Below are 26,102 nucleotides of genomic sequence, written 5' to 3'. Positions count from 1 at the left end.
GTTTTTCTCCGGTACCAGGAACCGAACTCACGACCTTACGCTTGCCAGGCAGGCGCTTTGCCGCTGAGCTAAATCCCCAGCCCCACACAAATTCTTATACTGAAGAACTTTCATGATACTTTGTTCAAAAGACCTTGCTTCACACTGTGTTTTAATATTAAGTCCTAGCCAATCAAATTGTTTCAAATATCATCAAGAAGCCTAAATATTCTACCTCAGGAACAGTTTAACTATAATTCTGATGCCAAATTAAATTTAGGAATACTGGTAAAAAGCACTAAATCTTGGTGGATGATTAATTATCAATTTTTCATGCAAGTTTAAATGTGTTTGAATTGATCTGGTATCCAGCTTTGGCAATTTAAAAATCTGCCTTTAGTGTATGTGGAAGAAGATTAAAATAGAAAACAAGAGTTCTAAGATGAAGTTATTATGGTTGATTTTTTTTCCCAGTAGGTTTTTAAAAGCGCTCTGTACTGTTGCTTTCTATTTTTACAATGAAAATACTTCTTAACCTCTAAAAAATAATATATATGGGGATAAAGTTTGGTGATTTCAAATATATGTCTAATGAGTAAACTCACAGTAAATGCAAAATATGCCACCCACAGATTACCTAACAATGTGAAACAACACAAAAACATCTGTGTGAAATCTGTGACGAGATAACTTTGCGAGTTAAAACACACACAATAGGTAATAATAAAGATCTGTCATTTTTCCTTGTTTATTGTTGAAGCACAACAGGAATACTTTTCAACACAAATAGTAAAAGCCTCTTAATTTGTTATCTATTTCTGTATTTGTTATGGCAATGACATGTTTATTCTTCTGCAGAAGGATGACCTATTAAATTAGACCTACATTTTTAAGACTGTCAATACAATAACTAGGTTCTAAAATGCCTACTTGGAAATATTTGTAAAAGTTACCTTAAATTAGTATAGGTACATGGAATTGGTAAATCTGCATTTAAAAATGCAGTCTGTATCACATATTTGCATGAGACTAATTCACTTAATTTCTTAAATGTATAAAACATTTACAGGTTTTAAAATGTTTCAGGGCACTTAGTTCATTTGACTTAAAAAAGAGCTAAAAAGGTATTATGAAATATTTCAATAACTTTATTTCTTAATGACAGAAACAAAAACACTTAACTTTATCCTCATTCAATTTGATCTCAATTCATTTATTTCAGTGAGGTATAAGACTTCATATCAAAGTACTATATGATATTTATGACATGATGTGTAATGGGTATAAGGTCCTGCTTGGGAACTTAACTAGTTAATTAATACTTAGCTTTAAAACTATAATATGTGTACCAGGGAAATTACCTAATTCATGATTCATCTAATTTAGGTGAACAGTTCTGCAAATTCTGGTCCTCTAGCTAGGTATAGTGCCATATGTGTTTAATCCCAGCACTTGGGAGGCTGAGGCAGGAGAATCTCTGCGAGCTCAAGGCCAGCCTGGGCTACACATAGTGAGTTGGAGGTCATCCTGAACTACAGAGTGAGACTTCAACAAAAAAAAAAAGAAAGAAAGAAAGAAAGAAAGAAAAAATTGTGACCTCTTATCCAGAATCTCTGATTGACAGTGAAATAAAAATAAACATTCTACTATCATATTTGACTTTATTGCCTTAAACTCTTCGGGTGATAGCTTGTTATAGTCCTCTTAGCATTCTAAATAATAACCAGTTAACCAGTTACATACAACACAGAGAATCTTCAAATTTACCTCAAGTTTAGCATCCAGTTCGGCATCAGATGCCACTACATGCTCATCCTCTTTTTTTCCTGTTGCTTTGATAAAGACCTGTTTAGTTTTCCAGTATTTCTGTTGCATCCTGCTGACTACTGACTGGTTATCTTCTGGTCTGGGTTGCCCAAAGGACTCCATGGAGTAACTATAATGAATAGAGAAAAATTAAGCTTCTTTAAAAAAAAAAAAAAGCCCTGCTCAATAAGAAATATCTATTTCACTACTCAAGATTTAACTGACAAACTAAAAAAGATATTAAATAAGATATTAATGCTCACAGACAAATGTGCTAATGCTTCCTTTGTATGGTCTAAATTTATGTTATAATTACAACTTGAAGAAGAAGCCAAAAGATTAATGATACTTATATTAATTTTGTTTAGATAACAAAGGTATAAAATTTACAATTTTTAAATTCTAACTGAAAATAATTCTATTTATTTGACCAATCTCTGTTGGTAGACATGTACTAGTTTTGAATTTTTGCATTTGTAATAATACCGCAAAATTTAAAAATTTTCACTCACATCTCTACACATTACTATCATTCCCGTAGGAAAACTTTCTATACTTGTAATTGCTATGACATATAAACACAATTTAATAAATATTCTTAGATATGCAAAGTGTCAGATACATACACTTTTATAAAGATCCCTCAAAAAATACTTTAAGAGACTTCTGGGAAGATGGCAGAATAGTGAGCAGCAGAGAAACAGCCTCTCCAAGATTTGGAGTCCAGAGACTGGAATATAACAACGTGAGGAAGAAAAGGAGGGAAGTGGGTCTGAAGTAAGAATTGGAGCCCACAGGGAAAGTGAAGAGAGGGGCCTCAACACAGAACAGGGACATGGCAAACAGTGCTTTCTCCCTAGGACCCAGCTTGCAACATGGGGTGGGGGTGGGGGGCGCACACAGCTTAAACCTGCAGAGGCACAGTGGCTATTGGTGACCCTAGAGGCCCCCAAGGACAAACACACCAGTGAAATGAAGCAGTGGATACTGTGGACTGCAGTGGCTGGTGAGTTATCCCACTTAAGATGTCTCCTAGGAAAGGGCAATTGGCTGGCTGCCATTTTGGAAAGGGGCCAAATGAACTCAGAACTCAGAGCAGCTGTGGGTTGGCTCCACCTAGTGGCTTCCAGTGACAGGGTAAGGCACACAATTTCAAACTGGCAGAGGATCAGAGAGCCAAGATCAACCCAGCAGGAGGTCAGGGAGCTGAGTTAAAGTCAGCAAGGAGCTGGGTACAAGCCAGCAGCGAGCTGAGTGCAAACTGGAGGAGGCTCCCAGTGTTGCTGGCTGAACAACTCAGGTCCCAGCCCCATAGCCAGAAACCAGAAGCAGCATGAACTTCAATGGAACTACAGGTACAAACTTGCTGGGATTATCCACTGCTCTGCTGTAATTCTACTGTTGGCTTGTTGGGATTAATCAACATAAATCTGGACTCTGTCGGCCCCATGTCTACCAGTCACAGCAGAGACATACCCTGAAGTGGTCATTTTTTTTCTTTTCTTCCCTAATATTTCTTTTTATTAGTTGTTCTTGTTTTTATGAGTGTAAATACTGTCTCTAGTTTTTTTGTTATTTTATTCTGTTCTTGTTTTTGTTTCTTCCTGCTTTCTTTCCTTCTTCTCTTCTACCAGTTTCCCAGAGCTTGTGTGTAATCCTCCTTTCTCCTCTAGCCTTGATTCTTTTTTTGGTACTAGGAATCAAACTCAGGACCTCAAGCTTTCTAGGTAAATGAAGGTACTGTGAGACCATATTCTTTTTTTTTTGGTTTTTCTCCGGTACTGGGAACTGAACTCACAACCTTGCGCTTGCCAGGCAGGACTTTGCCGCTGAGCTAAATCCCCAGCCCCAGAGACCATATTCTTAAGTAAAATAAATTGGACACACATGTTTTAATATTGCATTGTTTCTCTGGTATGAGAAACCAAAAGGGTAGATAATGACCAAAACATATAGTAAATGTTGTAAAACAGGAAGAAAATGTTCAAATGAGAAGGAGAACCAGTGGGGAGGGAGGGAGAAAGGAAGGAAGGGCAAAGAAAAAAATAGAAGAAAAAAATGGAAACAAAGCTTTTGTAAATACAGAGAGAAAGAGGGCTTAAAGAGAAGAGAGAGGAATGGAAAAAAAAAGAAGAAAGATGTATTGTGTACAGGCACAAATTTCCTATGACCAATGTTCTATTTCTATATATTTTAAATGTATCATTAAAATTAACTAAAAACATTTTAATATCTAATAATTCAACAAATATTAAAAGAGATTCAGAGAAGATATGTTATAAAAGAAAAAGATGAACATTGTACACCATCAACATAAAAACTGATGTCATAGTAATTATTTTTATCATAGCTAACATGGCTATACATAAAAGGAAATATAGATGTAAAAATATTTTTAAGATGTTACAAAGAGAAACAAATAATGACAGTTTGATTCTAAAGCCCAAATTATTCCAATAAACTGTGGGAAGAAGAAGGAGGTGTGTGTCTTCATTTCCATGAGCACAGACAGGTACTATTGTATTCCTCACGCTAGTAAAGAGAGATTCTTTTCCTTTTTATTTTGAAGTACTTACTAATTAAATAAAAACAGGATGTCTAATTTCTAAATTACTAGGGGTCAAAATAAGCAAGAAAAACTTAGAAAATACAGGGCAGGAAAAATAGGAGTAAGGCAAACATAAATAAAGTATAAACTGAGATGCTGGAATAAGAACAACTACATTATTTAAAGTGATAATTGCAAATTTCCTTTTAAACACAAATAATCTAAAATCATTAAAAATTCAAAAACAATATCCAACTATATGTTATTTTAGAGCCACATAAAATGACACAGAAGAAATAAAGGTCTGAAATATACTAAATAAATACAAAGAAAATTAACTCAGAATAGCCATAATATATGAAAAATAGTTTTAAATAAAAAGCATAAAACAGAACACAGATAAATGGTAAAGTCCACAAGGTAGCCATTTTTCCATATGTCCTCTCTCTGTATGTTCACCTTTGTATATCCTCCTCAATTTATGGGCAGCACTGATCAGCCACCATTTAATTGCTGATACATGCTATGCTAGATAATTTGGCTGGACATAATCTGAGACAAAAACTAGAAAGAAAGCATTCAATCCTGAATATAGAATAGTGAGGAAGGGCCAGATATATAACTCAGCAGCATAGCACCTAACTGGCAAGCACAAAGTCCTGAGTTTGATTCCCAGTGTCAAAACAAATTTTAAAAAGACTAGTAAGGGAAACTTGGATCTTCTCTCCTCCACTCAGTTTCTGTCTGCTTTTCTTTGCTCTTGATAAGCCCCCGCCCCATTGTACAATAGTTATCAGTTATCAGCATGACTGTCAGTCCAACTGTATGACAAACCACTGATCTCTGCTACTAAATTGACTGTAGTGTAGAAGCTAAGTTAGTTACACATATTACAGGCAGTTAAGACAGGCCCTCAGTACAGAAGACAACTGTGGCAGGAGGCACATTCCCTGAAGGCCAAGCATTAGGAAAAAGAGGACTGACTACACCCACAAACTTCCCCTAGGGATGAACAGCAGTGACTGACATTCTAAATAGGCATCAATCACCTTGGATGGGGGACTAAAACCTCCCTGGCCTGTTCCTTCCAGAAAATCCTTGTCTGGTCCATGTACCCTTGCTACATGACTTGCTTCCTCATTTGATCCCCATTTAATCAGTATTACCTAAGTAACTATACTTGTTGTAATCTCATTGGTTGACCATAGTTTTATCCTACCTCACATCCATCTTCTGATTTCCCATGGGATCAGTATTACCTAAGTGACTACTTGTAATCTTACTAGTTGACTACAGTTTTGTCCTACCTTGAATCTGCCTCACCTTGTGACTTTTCTCAATAAAACACCCTTGAGAAGGTCAGTGGGCAACTCACTTTGGGCCCCCTTCTGTCTCTCTCAGACAGAAGCTATCTTTCAATAAATTCTTCCTACCATTAACCTCTGCTGTTCCTAGACTTCATTCCTCAATTTTAGAGAACACAAACTTGGTGCTTCACACATTTAGCAAGTTGGGAGTTACAATCTTTCCTTTATATTATTTGGAGGTTCATATATCCTCCCTATCATATGACCTATATCAACTGCAGGCTTAGGCCCAGTTAGGGAACAAAATGCTAGGGAGTATTGAGGAGGACTTCCCCTACCTTATCATCTTCTTGAGAGAGAAAGTTCTTATCTGTTTGGAAATCTGAAAGCAATACAGTTTACTCTTTCCTTTTTCTCTGAAAGCCGTGGGCCTGAGAAGAGCACACATTCATTGGCAATGGAAGGGGGCACCTGGGTAGAAAATCTGCACAAGTTCAGCCATTGTTAGTGACAGAAGAGACAGAGTTTGGGAGTTTCAATCCAGCCAAGTTAACTTTCTTCTAAAATAAAAATTCCTCAGAGAACCAAAACAATGATTTGTTTAAAATGACCAGTACCTAATCAAAGAAGACAAACAAATATGAAAATATGACCTATACTCAAGGGGCAAAGTAGTCAATAAAACAGATACTGAAGATTCCTAGATACTGTAATTAACAAACCCTTTAAAGTAGATATTCTAAACATATACAAAGATTTCAAGTAGTACATGTACACAATAAGTGAACAGATAGAAAATACTAAAAGAGTCAAGTTCTCTCTTATGAACTCACTATCCCTCATACATCAGCACACACTTGTCTTTTCTACATTCCCTGTCTTTTGGCAAATCTTGTAGCACTCAACTGGCCCTCCATATAGTCTCCATGGTCTGTAAGCACAGAGATGGGAAAAACAACTTGCCTCCCTTGGCTTTTCTTCACTGTGGTGGTAGCGTGTGGCTGGCAGATTAGTCCATAGACAATTTGATTTTTGTGAGACAGGTTCTTGCTATGTAATTCAGGCTGGCCTTGAACTATGTAACCCAAACTGACTATGAACTCCTGGCAATTCTCCTCCCTCAGTCTCCAGAGTGCTATGATTACAGGCATGTGTCACCATACACAGTCCATGGACAATTCAAAAACACTGGCTGTGACACTGACTGAGACAGGAGATTGGGGCATGCCAAAGTTAGCTGTTGGTAACTTAGTAGCCTGCCTGACTAACTGCTTATGGCAATTTACTCCTTTGTATGCTCAAAGTCTCATCTGAGCTTTTTCCCTAGATGAACTTTACTTTCTCAGTTCATCCTAGTTAGTTCCATTTTAGTTTGTCACATGAGTCAGCCATGTGGGTTCCACCATGTTTGATTTCAGGTAAACTCATGGTCACCAGAAAATCTGACCCTTGTAGATAGGGGCTAAGCCTCTCATTACAAGGGAAATGTGGGCTTCCTTCTTCTTTACTTTTGAAGTAGGCTAGATTCCATCCTTGTTTCTTCTTACAAAATGCAGATAATTTAGAAATATATGCCTGATGTCTGAGCAGAAAAGGAATGGCCAGTGAAGCTTAACTCAAGTGATGTGAATCAAAGGTAGAACCATGCTCATTCTTAGGATTTAAAAGTTTTATTCTTAAAAGAAGTCTTCCATCTCTACTTCCTTAAACAAAGTACTGAAGTTTTTACTATGAGGATAAATTAAAGCAATATTGTTTGAGTGGCTTCCCTATACTTAAGTAGAGTCATCAAGTGGCTCAATGTGGCTAAGAGGATTCCACCCTGATCTCATAGGCATTTCAAAGGGTTAGGTAGAGCCATCAAGTGGCTCCACACCCCCTCTCATGTCATCTCCATGGAGAAGCCCTGGGTAATCATGACTATAGAGGAAAAAGAAAACAGCCTGTTGCTAGACACATGTGCAAGTCTCTCAGTCCTTCTTTTCAAGCCTTCTTTTTTGGCCTTCCTTCTAGCCATCACACCTCAGTGAAAGGAGTCACTGGTGAGGAGGTAATCCATTTTTCACAACCCTTAGGCTGTAACTACTTGTTAGATCTTTCTTGTGTATCTCTGTCTTCCTGAGAAACCACTTTGAAGATACCACCATGTATTATAGCAGCCATTGATATTTTCCTACCAATCTGTCCATAACTCTGTAATGTTTGTATTGTTCCTATGCTATTCCATAAATGGATGTACGCTTATTACTATGTGTTTCCAACAACAACCATTGAGAATAGTCAATGATTATTTAATTGATCACTCACGTATAGCTCTATTTGTTTTCTCTAGAAACCACTTTGAAGATACCAAAGTATAGTACAACAACCATTGATAATTTACTACCATTTTTGTCTGTAACTCACTATTATTTGTCTGTTTGTTTTTCTGAGAAACTATCTTGAAGATACCAATAGGTAAAATAACAACTGATAACTTCCTACCACTCTGTCTATAATTCGGTAAGTCCCCCTATTACTATGTTGTCTTTCTTTTACTCTTTAAAATTAAAAAAAAAGGAAAGAAAAGACTCAAATCCATGTAATTGGGAATGAAAAGGGTGAAATCTCAATAGACCCTGCAGAAATCCAGATGATCATCTATACCTACTTTGAAAACTTATATTCTAATAAGATGGAAAATGTACAATGGACAGATTTCTACATACAAATTAATTACCAAAGCAAAATTAAGAAGATATGAAAATCCTAAATAAACCAATATCAACCAGTGAAATTGAAGATAAATTAAAAAGCTACCAACAAAGAAAAGCCCAGGCCCTGAAGGATTCACTGTGGAATTCTACAAGAAATTTGGTGAAGATGTAATGCCAATACTCCTCAAACTCTTTAATGAAATTGAAAGAGAAGCAATACTCTCTCTCTGCATTCCTGGAGGCAAGTGTTACCCTGATACCAAAACCAGAGAAACACCCAACTAAAATGAGGAGCTATAGGCCAATCTCCCTAATGAACATAGATGCAAAAATCCTCAATAAGATACTCGCAAACAGAATGCAACAAATCATCAAGAAGAGTATATACCATTACCAAGCAAGATTCATCCCAGGAATGCAGGGATGGTTCAACATAAGCAAATCAGTAAATGAACTACACCATGTCAACAGAGCCAACAACAAAAATCACATGATCATCTTAATAGATGCAGAAAAAACTTTTCATAAAGTCCAATTCTCATTTTTGATAAAAACCCTACGATCTGATGAAAGCCATCTATGACAAACCAACAGCCAACGTCATACTAAACAGACAAAAGCTGGAAGCTTTCACTCTAAAATCAGATACAAGACAAGGATGTCCACGATCCCCACTCTTATTCAATATAGTTCTGGAAACATTAGTCAGAGCAATTAGACAAGAGAGGGAAATAAAAAGAGTAAGAATAGGAAAGGTACAAGTTAAATTATTATTTGCAGATGACTGATACTCTACATAGAAGACCCCAAAAAGTCCACCAAAAGACTCCTAAAATTAATAAGCAAATTCAGTAGCATAGCTGGATACAAACTCAACACTTTTTTTTCCTGTACACAAATAACAAACTCACTGAGAGAAAAATTAGTGAAACAACACCTTTCACAATAGCATCCAAAAAAAAATGCAATACCTAGAAATCAATCTAACAAAGGACATAAAAGACCTCTTCACTGAAAACTACAGTACTCTGAAAAAAGGAGATTGAAGCGGGTATCAGAAAATGGAGACGTATCCCTTGCTCTTGGGTAAGAAGAACCAATATAGTGAAAATGGCCATACTTGTAAAACTGTTGTACAGATTTAATGCAATTCTGATCAAAATTCCAATATCTCACAGAATTAGATAAAGTTATCCTAAAATTTATTTGGAACCAGAAGAGACATAGAATAGCAAAGGCAAGCTTGGGCAACAAAGGCAAGGCAGGAGGCATCACAATCCCTGACTTAAAATTATACTATAAAGTTACTGTGATAAAAAGTCTGGTACTGGCAAAAACAAAAAACAAAAAAACACCAAAAAAAAAACAAAAAAAAAAACCCAAAACCAGACTCAAAGATCAATGGAACAGATTAAAAGATGCAGAAACAACTACAGACATACTAAGCCACCTTCTCTTTGACAAAGGTGCCAAATGCATTCACTGGGAGAAAGATAGCCTCTTCAATAAATGGTGCTAGAAAAACTGGCTTTACACTTGCCGAAGATTAAAATTGGACCCATATCTTTCACCATGCACTAAACTAAATTTCAAATGGATCAAAGAACTAAATATTAAAACAGAAACATTAACTCTGCTGAAAGTTAAAATTGATTAAACTCTTCAAGACATTGGTGTAGGCAAAGACTTTATGAATAAAACCCTGATCGTGGGGCTGGGGATTTAGCTCAGCAGCACAGCGCCTGCCTGGCAAGCGCAAGGTCGTGAGTTCGATTCCCGATACTGGAAAAACAAAACAAAACAAAACAAAAAAATCCTGATCGCACAGGAACTATCACAAAGAATCAACAACTGGGATCTCATCTTATTAAAAAGTTTTTGCATAGCAAGAGAAACCACCAAAAGAGTGAAAAGACAATCCACAATGTGGGAAAAATATTTCCCAACTGTTCCTCAGACAAAGGATTACTATCGAGAACACATAAAGAATGCTAAAAAAAATCAGATCTCCCAAATTTAAAGACCCAATCCAAAAATAGGCATCTGAGATGAATACACATTTCTCAGATGAAGAAATACAAACAGAAAATAAAGCCATAAAAAAGGATAATCCTGAGACTTTATAGGTAACTAGATGCAACTAGAGACCATACACGTAAGTGAAAAAATCAGATTCACATGTGTAAACATCGTATTGTCTCCCTAGTGTAAAAAAAATTGAAAGAGTAAGTAAGATCCAAAAGGTACAACAGATATTGTGATAGGGAAAGAAACTGCTCAAAAGGAAGGAGCAACTGGGATGGGGGAAAGGAGAAAAGAAGGAATGTATATACATATATATATATATAGCTAATTGTACTACTAATTTCTATTAGTTCATTGAAAGGAACAGTTAGTGTTTATATTGTTTGATCAATCTTTCTTGCCTGTATCTGTAATTTGAGCAGCTACTTTGAAGATAACAATATGCAATATAATAACCATTGTTAATTTCCTATCATCTTATTTTGAAATTCTGTATCATTTTCATTGTTTTTTAAATTATCTTTAAAATAAAAAATAATAGCACAGAGTTAACTAAAATCCAAAGATTAATAAAGCTTCATAACAATACTAGTAAAGATGAAGGGGTGGAGGACAGAAAAATAAAAAAAAAATTTTGAAAAGTAAAAGGAAGATGAGAAAAAAAGTGAGATAAATGATCCTATTAAAGAATATAGCCAGGATTGGTGGCGCATGTCTGTAGTCCCAGCACTCGGGAAGGCTGCAGCAGGAGGACTGTTGTGAGTTCAAAACCAGCCTGGGCTACAAAGTGAGCTCAAGGCCAGCCTGAACTGCATAGCGAGAACCTGTCTCAAAAAGATGAAAAAAAAAAAAAGAATATAAGGACTGGGCATATAGTTCAGTGGCACAGTGCCTGCCTGGCAGGTGCAAAGTCCTGAGTTTGGTCCCTGATACCAAAAAATATATATATATAAATATTTTACATATATAAAAATTATTTTACATACAAGACTTGAGTATTTGTGAATTTTAGTCATCACAAGGATCCTGGAACTAATATGAGTATACTGAGGAAATGACTGTATAAGATATTACTCTAATTATTATATACAGCGTATATGTGTAGGCTGTAAGGAAAAAACCCTAACTTTTAAAAAATCTAGTTGACAAAATGATTTTAAAGCTCAACTTTGAGAATAATCTGGAAGATGAAGAACTTGTCCTTTTAGTATTAAAATACATTCTAAGAAGACCCTATTAATAACAAACACTGAGAGCCGGGGACATAGCTCAGTGGCATAAATGCCTGCCCGGCAAGCACAAGGTCCTGAGTTCAATTCCCAGCACCAAAAAAGTAAAAAAAAATAAAAATGAACACTGAAACCAGATGTGGCAGCGCACACCTGTAATCCCACAAGCTGGGAGGCTGAGGCAGTAATATCACAAGTTTGAGCCTAGCCTGGGCAATTTAGTGACCTAGCAAGACCCTGTCTCAAAAAAAAGAAAGCTGATTGACCATGTGCGCTTTTGTTTTCCCTTCCTAAACCCATTAAAATAATAGTAAAGGAATAAAATAAAAAGTAATCTACTAGGCTGAGCATGGTGGCATACGCCTGTAATCCCAGCACTTGGGAGGTTGAGGCAGGAAGATCGTTGCGAGTTCAAAACCAGCCTGGGCTACAAAGTGAGCTCAAGGCCAGCCTGAACTGCATAACAAGACCCTGTCTTAAAAAAAAGACCAAAAAAAAAAGTAATCTACTAACTTCTAAGTATATAAAAAATATAGAGACAAGAGTAAGTAAGAGACTTCAATGAGTTTTTCTGACAGCAGAGAAAGTAGTAACCTCAGTAACCAAAAGAAGAATGCTAATAAAAAATGAGGCAGTTACTTCCTAAAGTCTTTGAAGGACTCACCATTCTGTGTATTCCAAGGGTGGACTCTTAGGCTCCTCCCTACTGTGTGTCACTCAATGGCAGCTGAGGAAAGGTCTGGACTCAGCAGGCCACCCACAGCAGAGGACTGGGTATAGAAACAATCAACTCTACATATTTTTTTTAATGTTAAGGTCAGTTCATTAAGTTCAATAATGAAAGCTATCAGAAGACTATTCTCCTGAAAATTATTTTTTTTTCTTAGAAAAAAAAAAAGAAAAATTAAAACCCTCTCAGTATAGCCACAGATGCTGTGGTTGTCAAACCTCTCTGGAGATGGAGATAGTCCATCAGTCTGCTGCACCACTCCCTGGGTCAGCAGGACTGCAGTCTGCATCTTCCTTAAACTGCTCCAGCTCCGAGTCATCCATTTCCCAGAACAAAGACTAATCTACTTCCACATCATTCCCAGCCTCCTCCAAGAACTTGATATCACGTGTGTCAAGATTTTTCAAACAGCTGTTTGCCACTTAATTTATTTTTTCCTGCTTGTTCATCTTTCATCCATCTTTTCTTAATTTCCAAGAGTTCTACATCAAGCTTGGTCTTCCAACATAAATTCTTAGTTATAACAGGAGTGCCATGGGATAACTGTTTCTTTGCTTCCTTGGCTTCTTTTGCTTTTAGTTTTTCTTCCTCTCCTCATTTTTATCTGAGCCACTATTTAATTTTTCTTGCACCACTGTCACTAGAGTAAAGATCATGACCCCAGCAAGATTTTCTTCAGCCTACAATGCTAATAATTTTTAAATGTCTGTGACATCATTATCGTCTAGTTTTTTGGGGGAGAATATTTCATAAAGAAGAGCTTCATCTGGCTATTTTTCACTGTATGTAAACTTGAGGGTAGTCTAGACAGTTTCACCATTTTCTCCGGCTTAGATATCACAGTAATGGTGAAGCTGGGTGGATGTTCTGATAATACTGTGAAGGAGTCAGGGTAGATGGACTCCAGAGACCTGAGCTCTTTTTACTGCTCCTTGCTGCTGTCATCACTGCCCTCACTGCTGCCCATGGATCACAAAGACACTCAAGCTGTGAGCCACAGCCAAGTGTGAAGCCCCCAAGTCTACATATTGAATCACTGAATGTCAAGTTCATTTCCCCTTGCTCACCAACAAAGTACAAAGTACACATACACACTCCTAATTCCCCCAGAAGATTCTTCTCTCCAGACAATACATATTAAAAACTCCACAGAAAAGGAATACGTCACGTGAGATTCCAAAAGGATAGATCCTTGCCTGTAACATTTACTAGGTGACAAACTCATTCATGCATAGAAAGCTGTGAATTTCCTTATTATAGTCTTACTCTTAAATATAAATGGAGAGCCAAAGATCACCAAATAGCTGAAGAAAATTTCTATCAAGAAAGACCTCTGTCAAGCAGGTGTGGTGGACCATGCCTATAATTTCAGTACTCTGAAAGTCTGAGGCAGGAAAATCACGGATTTGAATCTAGCCTGGGCAATTTAGCTATGTAGTGAAACCTGTGTCAAAATTTAAAAATATTAAGGGCTAGAGTTGAAGCTCAGTGGGAAGGCCCTCAATCCTCAGCATTGGAAAAAAAACAGGAGAAGTGAGAGGCAGACGAGGAGGTAGATGGAGGGGAGGAGAGGGTAAAAGAGGAAAAGGGAGAGCAGTTTTTCTTGAGAGGCTGGGCATGGCAGTGCATGTTGATAGCTGCAGTACTAACAGGGTTGATGCAGGAAGATTGAGAGCTGAAAAAAAAAAAAAAACCCAAATACTTCTAATCTAACCCAGAAAAAAAAAAACAAAAAACAAAAACCACAGGCACAGTGCCACAGGCATGTAATTCCAGCACTGGGGAAGAAGTATTGTAAATTCAAGGCCAACTTGGGCTATTTAGCAAATTCAAGACTACCCTGGACTACACAGTGAGAACCTGTTCTCAAAAAACCAAAACACACACACACACACACACACACACACGCAGGAGACAAAGATAATATAGGGAGGAAAACAAAGCAAAATACAACACTTTAAAATGCTCAGAGAGGGGCTGGGCATGTAGCTCAGTGGCACAGTGCCTACCTGGCAAGCGCACGATCCTGAGTTCAATTCCCAATACCAAAAAGTAAATAAATAAATACATAAAATAAAATCCTCAGAGAGATAAAATACTACTTCCATGAAAAAATACAGAATATCACTAAGGAAGAAATTATAAAAGAATAAGAAGCCTTGATGGTGATGGGGTAAGAGGGTGGCTAAAGTTTGTAAAAAATTGAATAAAAGGAGCTAGGTATAATACACCAGTAATCCCAGCCTTCTGACAAGCTGAGACAGGAGGATCACAAATTCAAGCCCTGGCCAATTCAACCCTGGCCAATTTAGCAATTGAAAAAGACCCTGTCTCAAAATAAATAAAAAAGGGTTTGGGATGCCACTCAGTATGAAGGCCTTGGCTTCAGTCCCCAGAGGAGAAGAAGGGAGAGCTAGAGAGAGACACATGGGGGTAGTGGGTGGATGACAGCAGGTTGCAGCAGTGCAAGCTGGAAGACCAAGAACAGCAATGCAAACTGGAAGACCAAGATCCACAGCGGAAGAACAGTGAAGGGAAGCCCCTGATGCCAGCTGCACAGGACATGCAGGTCCTATTTCAGATAGAAGATGAAGGGCTCTGGAAGGAAATCTCCATGGGGAAGAACATAGCTGATGTGTTTCAGCATAGTACTGTACTCAGTCATATAGCAGAAATGTTAGAGCAGGTGGCAGAAAAATCAATAGTATGTATTCTGAAAATTAGGTAATAAAAAACAGCCATTATGCTGCATTCTTGGTTTGTGACAGTGCACTCGATAATCTTTGCATCTGTCTTCATATTGTCTTCACCTCTGTGTCTATGTTTAATTTTCCTCTGCCTCTCGCTTAAAAAGTAACCTGTGATGCATTAACAATCTCATCTCAAATCCTTAATTAGTCACATCTGCAAAAACTTTACTATATGAGGTAACATTCACATGCTCCAAGGATTCCGCCTGTTATCTTTGGGGCATCATCATTCAGTCCAGTGCAGTCAAAATGACACGTCAAATCTATGTGAAAGGGATATGTTATCCAATAAGTAATGTTAGGAAGTTTTCTATCTAGTTGAAAAAATTAGATACTTAGATATTGTAAGAATGTTTAAAAATTTAAATACTAAAACCTTAAAATGATACTATGTAAAATATAGGTGAATGTCTTATAAATTTGGGATCAGAAATATTTCTAACATGAAAGCAGGCAAGAAAATCATGTAAAAATGGCTTAGTAGACATTAGGAAAATTTAAAACATATACAGTATAACAAATGGACCATAAGTGTTATGGTTTGTGTTTTGATGTGTGCTATGGCTTGACAAAAAGTTTGTCTGCACTTTGCTCGTGTCCAGAGACTTTGCCTAAGACTGAGATTAAGGGCAATGGACTAATTAATCTGGCAGAAGAAATTTCAAGGCAGTGGAATGTTGAAGTGGTAGCATGGCTATTGTTGGGGCTTTTGGCCAGACTTATGTTTAGAATCAAGAGCAGAAGGGGCTGGGGATTTAGCTCAGCGGCAAAAGCCCCTGCTTGGCAAGCGCAAGGTCATGAGTTCGGTTCCCGGTACCGGAGAAAAACCAAAAACCAAAAAAAAAAAAAAAAAAAAAAAAAAAAAAAAAAAAAAAAAAGAGCAGAGAGCCCAGCAGAATGATTTAAAATGTTGAGTTTGGCCAGAAGGGAAGCTCTAGTAAAGCTGTGGACTACAAAGATGGAGCAGAAGAGATCCTGATTGCTAAGAAGGAACAGGAAAATAGAAAAGATGGCATGAGGGCATAACAAGAAGCAGCAAGTCTCTACCCTTTGCAGCCTCAAAACTGTGAGACTGAAAGACTTTGCTTTGAGGAGAAAGCTGCAGAACACCAGATGCCAGAATGGCGGTGGCACAGAGAATTTGTTCCTCAGATTTGGATTCAGAGTGCCCAGTGATCCAGGCACTCAACCCCTACTACTAAGAGAAAGGGAAGACTGGCTACTGCTCCAAGAAGCAGACCTTGGCATCATCCACATGGCACTGGTTTTAGGGCACATGCAGAATGCAAGAGTTGTGGAGTTAAGAAAGCTCCCACCCCAATTTCAGAAGGCCTCGGAGGCCAGGCACTGTGCTCCTGAGAGGGCAGTGTGAAGCTGTGAGAGTGAAACCAAAGGTGCAGCAGAGACCCTAGAAGTTTGGAAAAGCCAGGGACATGGATCATCTAAGGAAATCTGCAAAGAAAGAGCAGAGCCTGCCCAAGAGAGAAGCTGTGGGAGCTACTAACACCAAAGTGCCCTAGGGGTGGAGCCATCTAAGCCCTTTGGAGCTCACATCTTGCCACAGATTGTCTGTGATGCCATATATGGAACTATAGGACTTAAATGTTTACCCTGCTGGAGTTTGGACTTGCTTTGCACCCAATCTTCATATTCCCATTTGTAGTTTTTGGAATGAAAATATTTATCTTGCACCAGTGAATGTTGAAAGTGTTTAACTTTTATTTTGTATAGATGCTCATAGCTAAGAGTTTGCCTTAAATCTCAGGAGATGTGGGACCTGGACTTTTCAGCAGTACTGAAACTGTTGGCAACTTGTGCAGATGGGCTAAATGCCTTTTGCATAAAGGGATGTGCATGAATCTTTGGGGGTCCAGGGGCAGAATGTTATGGTTGCGTCTGGATGTTCCCTCAAAGCCTCATGTGGTCATGGGGGGCAGGCTTTTTGAAGACAGCTTGTTAAACCTGGGCCTCTACTTTGTAGGCCCTCACCTCAGGAAACAAAGTTATAGTGCTTCCAGCTTGACTTGGCAGGGGGTCAGGGTCCTCACTTTATAAACATCCTTAGCCTGTGCAAGAGGAGGGCATGGAGGTGGTGTGAGCGCTACACCTTGGGTGGGGAGCTTGCTTACAATATAAGAGAGGAAAAGAGGTTTGTTCTCCTTTTTTGCTGTTGTTGCTTTTGCTGTCTTACTCCATAATGAACTGTTGCCCCTCTGCCACGTGCTACCCACCCTTGGAGTAAGCTGATTATGGACCAAAACCTCTACAAACTGTGAGCTAAATAAACCTTTTCCCCTTTAACTTTGGTTGTCAGGTATTTTGTCCTAGCAAGGAGAAAAGTAATTAAAACAGTAAGTAGGGCTGGGGATTTAGCTCAGCGGCAAAAGCGCCTGCCTGGCAAGCGCAAGGTCGTGAGTTCGGTTCCTGGTACAGGAGAAAGACAAAAAAAAAAAAAAACAGTAAGCAACTTTTGAAATATCTGACTGTGTACCACAGCATATGCAGGAGTAATAGTATTTTTAACATAGGAAGCTACTACAACTCAGTAATGAAAAGACAAATTCACTATCTGAAAAATAAGGACAAAATAAGAATAAGCAACTCACAAAAGAACTTCCAAACACAAAATGCCCCCATCTCATAGCACTGACATCAATAAATACATGCCAGATAGAATGAGATTTGCATCAAATATATAGAGGACATCCAAATCTGACACACACATCCTCTAATTTCAAACAAATTCAGTTTTGGCAACTTCAGTAAGCTCTGAAGAATCACTAACTTGAAAAGATGAATCATTGAAGGGATTGCAACCAGAGTTATGGAAGAAGCAGACAACATCCTACTTGTCAACTATCTCACTATCATGGATTGGAAAAAAGACCACGGAGAAAGGGATTATGATGTTTCAGGTAGGGAATGCCTCCTTGCAACTTTTCTGGTTTCCATGAAGAGAAACTTTGCACAAATAGTTCCTGCCTCTTGTCCTTTCTCTCTGTGAGAAACCTGACTGATGAGTTTACCATTAGTTCACATTCCTCAACAGGACAGAACTACCACATTTCTTGACTGTACAGAGCAATTCATGAAAAGTCTTAAATCTGAGGAAATTAGTCCCTTTTTTCCATCTCACACTATTTATAACCTACAAAAGGAAAAAGTTTTATAAGGTCTCTTCTGATGACTCAAATGTTCATTTTTGAAGGTGTTACGGTTTGTATCTGGATGTTCCCCCAAAGCCTAATGCAGTCATGGGTCAGGCTTATACAGTTTATGATCCATGGTCCAATGCTGGATTATGAGTCTGAGTGCTACCCTTGCCTGGGGCAGGTAGTTTGCATACAGTGTAAGGGAGGGAAAGAGGCTGCTTGCCACCACTTCCCCCTTCTGCTCTTTTGCTTTTGCCATCTTCTGCCACCATGAACTGTTACCCTCTGCCATGTGCCACTCTGCCTTAGAGCCAGTCAAATACAGACTGAAACCTCCACAAACTGTGAGCTAAATAAACCTTTCCTGCCTTAATTTTGGGTGTCAGGTATTTTGTCTCAGCAATGAGAGAAAAGTAACCAAGACAGAGGGCTATAGCAAAGTCTGACCTGGAAAACAGAAGAATTAGAAAACCACTGCTATCATGTATGTCCTCCAACAGCTCTCTTAATAATAACTTTGATATTTTTATGTCCACTTGCCTCAAACTTTAGGCTCCAACCTGAGGAGGTGGGTGGGAAATAGGAAAGAAATACTGTATAACTGGGCTCCCTAAAATCCATACCCAGAACATTTTTTATTTTCTGTGCTTAGAGACAAAACATGGCTACAAGGAAAACAGAAGCAGGAATGTGGTTGTCAACCCCGTACATCAGGCCAAAGTAAACTAATTATTGATCTACTAGCCTTAACCTGCCTCTGGCGCCAATGGTTAATTCACACTATGGAAAAAGAGCCTAGAGAAAACACCTAAGAACTGTGGCACCAAGCAGCCAATTACTGAACAGAGATTACAATAATCAGTATCCAGTCTCCCATCTCAGTTTCCAAGGCAATTATTCTAATTTCCATGTAAATAGGGAGGAGGTTAAAATGACTGTACTGTATACATCATTCTTGGGCAAAGAACAGGCCAGAATTATTCTGTTCAATAACAAATAACATGCAAATAAGTAACATGAAAAAGTAGCTCTGTAAGAAAAAAAGGAGGAACTACTATAATCTGAAAAAGAGAAAAATACTCAAAAAAAAAAAACTCCATAAAATAGAACTTTAAAGAATTTCTCTGCATGCAGATAGAGTATAACTCAATATAACAGATCAGGAAAAGGCTAAAATAAAGGAGGTAAGAAAGATATTTTTCTTTTCTTTTTTCTTTTTTTGGTCTTTTTGAGACAGGGTCTCGCTATGCAGTTCAGGCCAGCCTTGAGCTCACTTTGTAGCCCAGGCTGGTCTCGAACTCACAATGATCCTCCTGCCTCAGCCTCTGCAGTGCTGGAATTACAGGTATGCACTACCACACCTGGTAAAAGATTTTTTTTTTGTAAATACTGAATTTGAAATTGCATTAAAAGAAAACCAAAAGTAGAATAGATAACTCAGAAAATTAAGTTAATAGCACAGACAGCAAGACAAGGGAAAGAATTTTCAAAATGAAGTTTAAAAGTAAAAGTGACACGACTTGAACAAAGTTGTTAGATAAAATCAAGGATGATAGATCTGGAAGATAAACAACTGAGATCTAATGTAAATTACAATCCTGAACAGAGAAAGACAGACATGTGGAATAGGCAAAATATTTTAAAATACAACACTGAATATTAAAAGAGCTCATTGTATTCCAGGAAAAATAGAGAGTGATCTAGGACTCCAATATTTTATGGAATGTTGCTGAATCTTCAGGAAAAAAAAAAAGAGAATGCTCTCAGCATTTGGGCAGAAGAAACAAGACCATGTACAAATTACATCATTTATGCTGGCCCCAGACATCTCCTCAGCAACATTAGGTACTAAAAGTTAGGGCTGAGGGTATAGTTCAGTGGGACAGCCCTTGTCTAACATGTGTGAGGTCCTGGATTCCATCTTCAGCATTACAAAAAAAAAGTGAGTACTTTATGTAATGCTAAGGGAAAAAAAATATGACATGGAATTTTCTAGTCAGCTGGAATGTAATTTTAGTGGACTGTCTAACTTATTTAACTAGTTTTTAGTTGATTGATAGATTATTTTTGCAGTATTATTTCAAACCATAATACAGTGAAAAAACTTGCATATTTATTATTTAAAATACATAAAGACTGTATCAGTTACATAAGTTCCTTGAAGTATAAAGGTTGAGTTAAAGGATGCAGCTTTTTAAAAATGTTTTAATTTTGCTATGTTGTCCTCCATAGCATCTGTACCAACTACTACCACTTTTACAACTGCATGTGCTCATTTTGTGCCTAGGTCACGTCTTGGTAATTCTTATAATATTTCAAACTTTTTCAACAGTATATCTGTGATCAGTCATCTTTGTTGTCACCACTGTAATTATTTGGGGGCACCACGAAACATATCCATATAACACAGCCAGCCTAAGTGATAAATGATGCCTGTGTTCTGATTGCCCCACCAACCAGCCATTCCTCACCTTACCTTCTCTTCTTGGGCCTTCCTATTCTCTGAAACACAACAATATTGAAATTAAGCCAATTAAGACCATGCAATGGCCCCTAAGTATTCAAGTGAAAGAAAGAGTCACAGGTCTCTCATTTTAAGGCAAATACTAGAAATTATTAAGAAGGCAGAAGGCAGGTTGAAAGTCAGTCAAGCTGAAGGGTAGGCCTCCTGAGCAAAAAGACTAATAGTTGACCAGAAGGAAAAGTTCGTGAAAGAATTTAAAAATGTTATTCCAGTGAACACATGATAAGAAAGCGAAATAGCTTTACTGCTGACATGGAGAAAATTTTAGTGGTTTGAAGAGGTCAAAACAGCCACAGTACTCCCTTAGCCAAAGCTTAAACCAGAGAAAGGCCCTCTCTTCAGTCTATGAAGGCAGAGAAGGGTGAGGAAGCTGCAGAAGAAATGTCTGAAGCTGGCAGAGATTGCTTTATGAGGTTTAAGGAAAGAAGTCACTTCCATTTCCATAGCAAAATGTATAAGGTGAGGCAGCAAGTGCTGATGTAGAAGGTGCAGCCAGTTACCTAGAAGACCAAAGACAACTGATGAGGTTTTCAATGAGAAAAAGCAGCCCTCTACTGGAATGAGATGCCAGCTAGGACTATCACAGCTAGAGAGGAGTAATTAATGCCTGGCTTTAAAGCTTCAAAGGACAGGCTGACTTTCTTGTTTGGGACAAGCTCATGACTTTTCCACTCCCAAATCCCCATTTACCACTAAAAAAATCCTAGGCCCTTAGGAATTACACTGGATGGCAGCACATCTGTTTATAACATGTTTACTAAATACTTTAAGCCCACTATTGATACTTACTGCACAGAAAAGAAATATGCCTTTCAAAATATTACTGTTAAGCTAAGTATAGTGGTGCACACTTATAGAACCCCTACTTGGGAGACTGAAGCAAGAGGATCACTTAAAGAGATGAGCATGATGGTGCACATCTCTAATCCCAGCACCGGTAAGGCTGAGGCAGAAAGATTGCCCTGAGTTCAAGGCCAGCCTGGGCTACAGAGCAAGTTCAAGGGCAGCATGGAATATAGATATCAGGACCTGTCTCAAAAACCAAAAAAAAAAAAAAAAAAGAAAAGAAAAAATTATTTGAATCCAGGTCTCCATCTCAAAATATGTACTACTGCACACTGGCAATACACTTAGTCACCCAAGAACTCTGATGGAGGTATATGAGATTAATGTGACATAATTGCTAGAATGTCATGATAAAACTTTAGTGCATGATGAGGAGTTGCTTCTGCATTAGGAAGATAGAGTGAAGTGGAGCTGTTTCTGGGTGAACAAAGTGGTTTCTGAGATGGAATCTACTCCTGATGAAGATGCTGTGAACACTGTTGGAGTGACATCAAAAAGATTTAGAATATTACATAAACTTAGTTGATAAAGCAGCAGCAAGGTTTGAGAGGACTGACTCCAATTTTGAAAAAGTGCCATGTGAGCAAAATGCTACCAAACAGTATTGCATCTTACAGGAAAATCTTTCCTGAAAGGAAGAGTCCAGGAGAGGGGGCAAACTTCACTGACGTCTTATTTTAAGAAACTGCTACAGCCACCCCAGGCTTCAGCAACCACCATCTGATCGGTCAGCAGCCATCCACATCAAGGCAGCACCCTCCACAGTAAAAGTCTACAACTTGCTGAAAGCTCAGGTGATTGTTAGCATTTTTTTAAACATTAAGGTATTTTTAAATTAAAGTCTGTGTAATTTTTAGATACATTATTGCACACTTAATAGATCCCAGTATACTATAAACATAACTTTGATATGCACTGGGAAACCAAAAGTACTGTGTGACTCGCTTTACTGAAGAGTCCAGGAACTGGATCTGCAGCCTCTGCAAAGTATGTCTATCCAAAATTGGATTTGAGTCATCCCCAGACAATCCCCAAACACTATAATTCAGAATGTTGAAATCCTCAAAGATCAAAACCCTTGGAGTCTAAAATCCCTGAAAAATAAAATGCCCAAAATATAATTCTGGAAAAAGTAATTGTAAAACATTCTTTTGGTTGGGAATGCAGTTCAATAGTAGAGGGTTTGCCTCGAATGCATCAGGCCCTGGGTTTGGTCTCCAGGACAGGAAAGGAGAAGCCAGGTGTGGTGGCACATGCTTGTGATCCCAGCACTCAGGAGACTGAGGCAGGAGGATTGCTGCCTGGGCTACCTAGTGAGTTCAAGGCCAGCCTGAACTACACAGCAAGTCCCTATCTTTAAAAAAAAAAAAAAAAAAAAAAGGGCTGGAGATTTAGCTCAGTGGTGCAGCACCTGCCTGGCAAGTGTGAGGTCCTGAGTTTGATTCTTGATATCAAAATAAATAAGATAAAATTAAATTAAATTTTTAAAAAAGAGGAAGTGGAGGAGGAGGGGGTAGGGTTAGAGGAGGAGGGAAGGAAGAGAAAGAAGAGGAGGAGGGAGGAGAAGGAAGAAGAAAAAAGAAATATATGACAAAGTACTAACAGTTGTTAATGCTGGCTATTGTAAATATACCAACATCTTAGCCCTTTTTAACTATGTTACATAGATTAACAAAAAACAATTGAAAAACTAGTGTTATATGCAAATGAGTCAACAATGGAAAAATTAACAAAAAATGATTTAAAAACTAATATTATATGCAATGAGTCAACAATGGCCAAAAAAAGAAAGTCACTAAGCTTTCAATGGTGAATACTGGATCTAAGCAGAAGTCTGAAAAGTACTACTTAAAAGGAAGGCAAAACTTAAGGCATGAAAAAAAACAGAATAGGGCTGAGAATATAGCTCAGCAATACAGTGCCTGCCTGGCAGGCACAAGGTCCTAAGTTTGATTCCTGACACCAAAAACAACCACAAAAAACAGACAAAATGAAAAAAGAGAAGATATTAAATAACAAAGGTACTAAAAAAGTACAAAAGCAAAGAAAAATTTACATTGTAGGATGTAGCACACTATAAAACCAGAAACTTTGTCAGTATAGAACAAAATAGGATATTATCTTTTATTCTGGTATGTGGTTTTACTTCAGGTATTGGTATCAATTTTGTCTACTGCTTATGATAAACATTTAATATAAAAATATAGTTTACTATTTTTTCCACCAGTCTCATGTTGCAGTTTTTGCCTTCTGGATAGGATGATTTCTGAGCACCCTTCTAACTTTAAAATTATAACACTTTGCCTAACAATTATAATTACTAGTAATTAGAACAGTGCCTTGAACATGTTTCCACTGCGATACATACAGTACATTTTGCACTATTAAATAGGTACAGAATTAAAAATACTGGGTATGTTAGGCATGGATAACAAATATAAAACAAATTTAAAATTCTGTCATAAAAATATATACACGCCATTAGAAGAGGTTTATTTGGACAATAAATGTATAATTAACTCCTATTAAAATGGAGGCACCTGTGGCTATCCCATGTGAAGAGGATTAAAGTAAAACCGTCTCTCAGCGCGTTGCCTGAGTCTGAATCAAATACTGTAACTCCAAACATACTTAAAAAAAAAAAAAAAAAAAAACAAAAAAACAGGGCAACGTTATCTTCCCAGCAAGCTATTTTTTTATAACAGCTTTTATGTTCTGTGCATCAAAATCATCTACTAGATGACATATGATCCCACCCCCTCTACCGGCAAACCCATGGCATGGCGGATGAGGTACCAGGCTGGGCTTTCCTCTTCCCTTCTCCATCCTTCCCCGGACTCGGGCGTCTGACCGCTGACAGCACCGGCCGGGCGAGGACCGGAAGACCCGCACTTGCAGAAGCCGGAGCCTGGCGCCCTACACCAGCCGGCGCATTCCGCGGCGCGCCCGGCCGGCACATCTGCTCATGTTTTCTTTACCAATGGATGGCCAGTGTCTAAGGACGACGTCCCCATGATAAAAAACGAAACAAAAGTAAGCCCAACCTGCAGGTAGGGCCAGGAGTCCAGTACCTGAAGGCCGTCAGCACCTGCCCTCTGAGAAGAGCTCTCCTCCCGGGAAGAAAGCACCTAAGCGGCCCCGGCCGCGGCGCTGGCTCCCGGTCGGCGTGGGCAGGAGCGCCGCCTGGTCCGCGCGCTCCGCGGGACCCCAGAAGCCAAGGAGGCCGGCGAGGCCCGCGCCTCAGCGGCGCCCGCTCCCGGCGTCGCCAAGTGAACCTAGGGCTTTAACTCCGGCCGCACCGCCGCCCGGGAAGGAGGCCCGGACGCTCTCCGCGGCGCAGCACAACGCGACGCTCCTCCGCCGCCTCGGGCGGCGCTCGGCCCCTCTCGGCTCCCGTCCCGTTGCGGTTCCCGTCCCGTCTCGACTGCTGTCCGGTCTCGGCTGCCGTCCCGCCGCCGCCCGCGCGCCCTTGTCCTCTTCCCCGAGCCCTCGGGGTTGTCACCGCAGCGGGGCGGGATGTTCAAATCCTGGCTCCACCCAGTATCTCGGTTCGCTTGGGAACGAAGGCCGGCGCCCTCGCTGTGCCTTCCTTCCCTAGGTCCTTTTTACGAAACGGGGAGCACCGAACGAGACAGAACGTTGGTCTGAGGACTGGCGGGGCAAGTGGAAAGCCCCCCCGCGCCTCCACCTTCCTCCCTGCGCCCGCCCGGCCTCGCGCAACCGCGGGCTCCGAGCGCAGGAGCCGGATCTCCATAGCTCTTGGCCTTCTCAGCCCCAGGTTGGCCCCCGGGAAGGGCTAACGCCCTTTTCTTTATTTCAAATGTTTAAAGAGAACTAAGTTAACTATTAACAACTTACCTTAAATGCACATATATAGCCATAATTTTGTGTGATGAAGGAGTCTTCAAGAACAAGAGAGTAAATTCTGAACCTAAAAACTTTAGGAAAAATGTAAACAGCTAGAACTAATACTATGTACTGGTGGAAGATAGTTTATCAACGCTGAATGCTTTCTTTTTGAAAGTGGCTCCAACATTTTTAACGACTTTCCTAACACTGCAAAATACAAATTCATTACAACTGTGCTTGTCTATCAAGGAAAAACGCTTACACCTGAGGCAATAACTAAAGTTCTCTAACATGAAAGACAAAGTTGGGGTCAGAGTCTAGAACATTAGTACTACAAATTATCGTACAAAATAGAAACACAGTAGTTTTAGGATGGGGAAATGTGAGCTATTTATACTAAATGGTTAATTTAGACCGACAATATTAAGATGAATTTAGGTTCTTGTACTACAACATTTTTTTTTGTTGTTTGGTCTTTTTGAGACAGGGTCTCGCTATGCAGTTCAAGGTGCCCTTGAGCTCACTTTGTAGCCCAGGCTGGCCTGGAACTCGCAACAATTCTCCTGCCTCAGCCTCCCGAGTGCTAGGATTACAGGCGTGCGCCACCACGCCTGGCCCTTGTACTACAACATTTAGACTTCAAGGAATGCGTGATTTTTTT

At 39.0% G+C, this 26,102-nt stretch overlaps 1 protein-coding gene and 1 pseudogene across 5 annotated transcripts in view; both read right to left on the bottom strand.

Annotated features, from left to right (window-relative positions):
• Positions 1 to 25,013, bottom strand: part of Ica1l (islet cell autoantigen 1,69kDa-like) — a 102,670-nt gene extending 77,657 nt beyond the window's left edge. Inside the window, exons 1-2 of one of the 5 annotated variants that reach the window (XM_005397051.2) lie at positions 24,637 to 25,013; positions 1,747 to 1,915 (exon numbers count right to left, since the gene is read on the bottom strand). In XM_005397051.2, the coding sequence (XP_005397108.1) occupies positions 1,747 to 1,908 (162 nt within the window). In that variant the 5' untranslated portion in view covers positions 1,909 to 1,915; positions 24,637 to 25,013. The remainder of the gene's footprint in view (positions 1 to 1,746; positions 1,916 to 24,636) is intronic. The other 4 variants (XM_005397054.2, XM_005397053.2, XM_005397050.2 and 1 more) reach the window with 4 other exon arrangements.
• Positions 12,563 to 13,287, bottom strand: LOC102003734 (annotated as a pseudogene).
• Positions 25,014 to 26,102: the final 1,089 nt, after the last annotated feature.

This window comes from Chinchilla lanigera, unplaced genomic scaffold (genome assembly GCF_000276665.1).
Source record: "Chinchilla lanigera isolate Chin_1 unplaced genomic scaffold, ChiLan1.0 scaffold00056, whole genome shotgun sequence".
Taxonomy (NCBI): Eukaryota; Metazoa; Chordata; class Mammalia; order Rodentia; family Chinchillidae; genus Chinchilla; species Chinchilla lanigera.
This window is presented reverse-complemented; position numbering and strand designations above follow the sequence as displayed.